We start from the raw sequence: 6,389 nt of genomic DNA on the forward strand, positions 1-6,389 counted from the left end.
CGTCCTGTCCCTGCGGGGCGGCGGGGTCCTGCCAGGCCACCTCTCGAGGATGGATGGGTGCTTTGATGTTTTGGCTTTCTTTTTTAAAATGTCTTCTTTCTGGGCTGAATGCCCCATAATGCCAACGCTGTAGTCGATGCGTCTTTCTTGCCTTTTATCACCGCCGCGTTTGCCGTGCTGTCAAGTAATAAGGATGAGGATGGATAGGCAAAAGGTTGGGGTGTTTGACTGCAGCGTTCCTGTCCTTTTCTTCCAGCTCCGTGTTTAGGGTTTATGTACCTGTTACCTCTTTCTACTGTGCTGGAAAGCTGTGCCGTTTGATTCTGTAAAACCAGAGTGCTTTCTGAGCCTGCCAGCCTCTGCCGCCGCTCTGCCACTGCTCACCTGCTCTGTCCTTTTGCTCACAGATCATGTTGAACTCTCTGCACAAGTATGAGCCAAGGATTCATATAGTGCGAGTGGGTGGCCCGCAGCGGATGATCACCAGCCATTCCTTCCCAGAGACCCAGTTTATAGCCGTGACTGCCTACCAGAACGAGGAGGTATGCACAGCAGGGAAGAAAGGATGCGAGTACCGGGAGGTTTCAAGTGGCAAAGTGCATGTTACAGAGCAAAACAATGGATCTCGTTTCACATTTTTGAGCTTTTTTCTGTAGCTTGTTTGAAGCGAAATACAAAATCTGAAATTAACGCATGTAAAAGCCCTGTGAATGTCTAATAGTGCCAAGTTCTGATCATCGGCTCAATATGCACTGCAAAGTCACTGCAGGAGAGCAATTCTTAAAAAGATTCTGTGGGACAAACGAGGGTGGTAAGAAATACAGTTGTGCTTTTCAGCTACACAGTGAGATAACTCCATTTTCAAAGCTGGCCTTCCGCCTTTAGCCAAAATGCACGTCTGTGTTTAGTGAATCTGTAAATTACCAGTCTTTCTGAGATTTGTTTAATGCCCATTCTGCTCTGGCTTGAAATGTGAAGCTTTTTATAACTTTTTAGTCCCCTAGCTGTTTCCTTAGCTGATCAATAAACCTGGGAAATGCAGTCTCTTAGAATTTGGCAGAGGGACTAATTCCCAGCCCTCTTCAAACCTTAGGAGCTGTTCATAGGTTGGTGTTACGGGCCTAATCTTATTTCTTCTAAAATTTGAGATTTCACTAATTTAAATGGATAGTCCTAATTCAAATATCTGTATGCTAATGAATGGTGATACTTGCAAATAAAGATTTTGTTTTGTTTTGTTTTTAGATCACAGCTTTAAAAATTAAATACAATCCATTTGCAAAGGCATTTCTTGATGCAAAAGAAAGGTGAGAGCTCTTAACCCAATTCTAAAGTGTGGATTTCTTACATAGATATGTAAAAGCCTATTCTTAACTAATCCAACACGGTTTCTTTTATAGAAGTGATCACAAAGACATGATGGAGGAAGTGGGAGATAATCAGCAGTCTGGGTACTCGCAGTGTACGTTTCCTTTCATTCTGCCTCATGAACATAACTGTGATTTCTTCCATCTCATCTGTTAAGTTAAGCAAAATATTTGAGAGCAGTGTTTGCTGGCTGGCTTGGTAGTTCTGAGGGAGAGTAATATTTCCCATCCTCATGATTGTGGGTCATGCAGGTTTATGATTGGGTAACCATTATGGTCTATGTGTGTGTGTGTTTAAGACTTCTGTGTTGCATTCAAAATCCTTGAATAGAATCTTGCAGTTACCTTCACGTCTAAAAAACCAGTCACCTTTGTGTACAATGACAGCAACAGTCATGATTCTATGATTCTATGATTCTATATGGATATGAAAGCAAAATTTTATTTCAAAATACAGCAGAAAATTATTGAAATAGTATTTATGTTTTAGGTACTTTAAGGGGCATTTACTTAAAATTCTTTTTCAGATGAATAAAAATTTAATGCTTTAAAGTTTTCTATTTTAACAGATTAGTGTCAAAAAACGTCTGCAGCCTATAAAGGAAGTAGAGTTGCAATAACAATTATTTTGTTTCAGTGAAAATACTTAATTTTTAAGATTTCTTCATAGCAATCTGAGAAACCTCACAACTTAGCTATCGATTGAGACCCCCAAAGACCAATTTAAAACTGAAGATTAGACTAACAATCACCAAGCACACACTACCTATGTAAGGGAGAGTTTAATCATGTCAGTGTGTCCTTAGTGTGATTGTAGTTAAATGGTAATTTGAAAAATAGTGTTAGCTTGATTTGTGGCTTTTCCTAAGCCGTAATCTAATTTTTCTTCATAAAATCATTTAAGAAAGTTGTAAAGATCCAGATTTTTCAGCCACGTTGAAACTCTGTTTCCTTTCCAAAGTGTGTGTTTCCTCGCTGACCAATTACTTACCTTGTTGCTGCGATTCTTTCCCTGTGTGGCTGCATTACGTACCCATCTTACAAACCTCTTGCTTCTCCACAGTAGGTAGTTGGCTTATTCCCGGGACTGGGACTCTGTGCCCACCTGCCAATCCTCACCCTCAGTTCGGAGCCCCCCTGTCACTCTCCCCTGCTCACAGCTGCGAAAGGTACTCATCGCTGAGGAACCACCGTCCTGCCCCCTACCCCAACCCCTACACCCACAGAAACAACTCACCAAGTAAGTCTGATGTTGCAGCTCCGTCAAACGATGGGAAATGAGCCCAGGGATGCGAGCTTTGAGCAGCGGGCATCTCGAGTGATGCCACAGAAACTGAGGTTGCTCTCTAGCTCCGCTTGCACAGAGGGCTTGGGGCCAACACTGAAAAGAATATTGAGATGATGAGTTCATTTCCCCAGTCTCTTTATAATGGAAAACCTGAGGGTGTGTAGAATTGATTAGATTATATTGTGCTGGCTTTGTCTCATGCTCTTGACTTATAACCAGTGAGCTTAAACTTAGACTTTTTTTTTTTCTAAGTTAAGTTTGAAAATGAGGATTTAATCATTAGTTATAGGTAATGCAATGAAATGAAGAAGTATATGTCTGGTTCTGTTAGTGTCACTCGTTATTTTATATATATATATAGTGTCACATGTAATAGTTGAGGGCCTGGTTCTGTCAGTTTTCCTTGCCTGTTGATGCTAGCATCAGTGCATTAAGTTGATTCTCAATGCATGTGTCCCAACTGGATACACAGGAACAATATGGAGCTGAGCAAACTGCAGAGCTATTGAAAAGTTGTGCCCAGTAATATCCAAATAGCTTAAGGCTTCGTACTGTAAGCCAAAGTCACTTAAGAGAGAGAAGTGCATTTTTAGCAGTGATATATATATTTCTTTTTTTAATTTTTAAAAATTTCTTCTGGCAAAGACCTGTTAATTTTTGCTGTTCAGCTTGTATGCATGTTGAAGGTTCCCATTAAAACCAATATTTAATATTTTGAATTGTGAAGTAATACACAGGATTCTTGTATATAGCTTTGTAGTTAATTTTGAAGTGGAAAACTAGCTTTCTGTGGAGTTCTCTTGCATCTTGGAAATTTTATGACTTGAAATAGAATAAAATTTCAAGTTTTATGACTTGAAACAGAATAAAAGAAGAAAACACCTCCAGTGTCTTGTTCCCTGGTCCTTAGCAAGGAATCTTTTCTCCTTCCCTTTGCCAGCTGCCACAGCAACTTCACAGTGTAGAGTTCCCTTTATGGCTTCCTAGTGCCTCTGCCATGCTGATGGGTCAGTTTTGGTCACGAGCAGAGTAGTTTAAGCCACAGTCCAATCCTGACAGTGTGCAAAGGCAGACTTCAGAGCCTATGGTGGCATGCTTGGCTCAAACCCGAGTGAGCAGATCCAGTGAAATGCTTGTTATCCAGGGCTGCCAAGGTGTGACTGCCAATGTAGATGATGGAGGTAAAGAAGGTGCCCTGCAAGAGTGACTGAGATGGTGTAAGTAAGAAGCCCACCTCTTCCCACTGACCAAATAAGGAAGTGTGGGTTGAGTTAGCAGGTGATTTGAAGACAGCCTTTTGGTTATAGATCCTTCACAGGAATAAGGTTTTGCAGTTGTGAGTTGAGCAAAACTACCCATCAGCAGGGGCAACGCCAGGGAAAGGGTAAGCTTGGCATAACGGGGAGCTGACATCACTTTTCTTTCTGTAATTTTATTTTATGGTTGGTTTTTTTCCCCAAAGGCAGTAATGGGGGAGGGTAATTCATATATTGCATTTGAAGACAAGAGCATTATTTGTTCTGATTCTAGTGTGTTGAAGTGCTTGCTTGTTTTCTCAGCAGCCTATGCCGATAACTCCTCTGCCTGCCTTTCCATGCTGCAGTCCCATGACAACTGGTCTTCTCTGGGAGTTCCCACACACACGACGATGCTGCCCATGAGTCACAGCACGGGCACAGCCACCAGCTCCAGGTAGGAGTCCACCCCTCAGCAGCCCTCAAATCAGTGCATCGATGCTTTCTAGGAAGAGAAGGCTGAAAAGGGAGGTAAAGAGTCACCAGCAAATTAGAAATCCTTATGGCCACATGTGAATCTTTAGCAATCTGGGAGGGCACTGAAAAGGACTATCCAAAAGGAAAACAGATTGAAGAAACAGATAAATATTTTAGATATTTTTTGTTTTGGTTTTGGAAATGTAGATACTTGTGACAGCAAAATTTGATAGATTAAGGATTGCAAATAGTTGAGTAAAACACCCATTGAATTAGAGTATGTTCTTTTCATTTCCATTTCTTTTAAGCAAAATGGTGTTTAAGAAGTTTATTTTTGATCTTTTTCATTTTAGCCAGTCACTGCTTTCCCCAGTGATCTCCACAAATACTTGTTTTGCTACAAATGAAAGAGCAGTGAACTGTAGTGTGGAGAAAGAGCGAGCAGTTGGGGCAGGAATTTTTTAAGCATTGCCACACAAACCAGCATAGCATGGGATTAATATGTGGTGAAAGCTTTTGCTGTTTTGTGATCATATAAATGAATCTTTTCTCCCTGTTTTACTTTTAAACTTTGCTGTACAAATTAAACTTTTGGATCCTTTAGCAGAGATTTAGCTTACACTCGTGTCCTTGGAGCTAAACTTGAAAATTCAAAGCCATACAGATAAGGCTGTAAAATCTTCACTATTAAACACAAGAGGGCTGAAGTTTGGGCATCTTTCTCATCAGTTCAGACCTACAACTCTATTTGTGGAAAGCATTTTTATTGGAACCATGCACATGGACATTTAGCTGTCAAGCAGATTATGTACTACTACCCAGTATAAGATAAATGTATTACTGAACATAATTTTAGTCCTGAATATATGCTAATCAGGGAAACAGGTCCTCCCAGCGCTTCTTTCATGTTTGACCCCCAGGATACATATTTGGAAAGTTGCAAAGTCCACTGAGTTTCAGTTGCTGCACTGAGTTGTCCAGTAGATAAAACCCGTAGAGCTGGAACAATGGGCCCTCAGGGAACGCGTTTCTGCCACCTCTTCTGTCTAAATCCCTAACAGTAAAATAAGAACATCTTGTTAAAGAATAAGAACATTTCTTGTTAAAATGCTTGGGATCAATAGGTACAAAGTGCTGTATAGTATACTGCAGGACTGAACTTTTTCTCACAGTGTTTCTTTTAATTGACTACCTTGTTCCTTTTTATTCATATGTGTGTTTATACACATATGTGTGTAAATACATCCGCAGGGGAGAGAGAATGTGGAGACTGTAGTGTCCTGAAAAGGCTTTTTTTTCCTTTCAAGCAGCCCTTTCTGTAGTATCTGTGCAATCTGCAACCATCAATCTGGCTCTTCCCCTTCTAACATGAGATGATGAACAAGGAGGGCTGAATTGCTGTCTGGAGGCATCCATCCCTTTCTGAGTACAGAGGCACCCAAGATGGGTCAGGTCTCTGACAGACTCGTGGCAATGGATTCAAACCTGCCTGGGTCCACCAGCTGCTGTGCCCAGCCACCTCCACCACGTGCCTTTTCCCTAACGCCAGGTTATGGCGTGGCTCAGGAATCAGCCCTCAAACCCCTGCATTTTTCAGCCAGCCTGTTAATTGTTCAGCTTTGCTTAAAGTTTGCTCTTATACCTATTGCTGGAACCTGCTATTGGAGAAGAGGGAGGTTAGATTTATTGATGGGGTGCCATGAACACAAATCCTTCGTGGGGGTCCTTCCTACCTCAGGGTGGCTGGGAAATTCCTGAAGAAATTCACCATCTCCAGCAAAAGAGACATCTCCAGCTCGGGAGCTGTGACCTGAGCAACTGCCAGCAGGCACTCTGGTCACTAATAATTCATGCTCTTTATCACTTTCCCTCTTTCAGTCAGTATCCCAACTTGTGGTCTGTGAGCAACAGCACCATCACGCCGGTGTCGCAGTCGAGCGGGGTGCCCAACGGCCTGAGCTCCCAGTTTTTCCGCGGCTCCCCGGCGCACTACGCGGCCCTCCCGGCCCCGGCCGCGGCCTC

The 6,389-nt window shown here is 42.1% G+C and overlaps 1 protein-coding gene across 1 annotated transcript; it reads left to right on the forward strand.

Annotated features, from left to right (window-relative positions):
• Positions 1–407: 407 nt before the first annotated feature.
• On the forward strand, positions 408–6,381 carry T (T, brachyury homolog (mouse); the record flags this gene model as incomplete). The annotated part of the gene is made up of 6 exons (XM_008940715.1): positions 408–542; positions 1,246–1,307; positions 1,401–1,462; positions 2,431–2,607; positions 4,215–4,347; positions 6,246–6,381. Coding segments are annotated over 6 exons (705 nt in total), but the record flags the coding sequence as incomplete, so codon positions are not given.
• Positions 6,382–6,389: the final 8 nt, after the last annotated feature.

Source organism: Merops nubicus, unplaced genomic scaffold (genome assembly GCF_000691845.1).
Source record: "Merops nubicus isolate BGI_N331 unplaced genomic scaffold, ASM69184v1 Scaffold54155, whole genome shotgun sequence".
Taxonomy (NCBI): domain Eukaryota; kingdom Metazoa; phylum Chordata; class Aves; order Coraciiformes; family Meropidae; genus Merops; species Merops nubicus.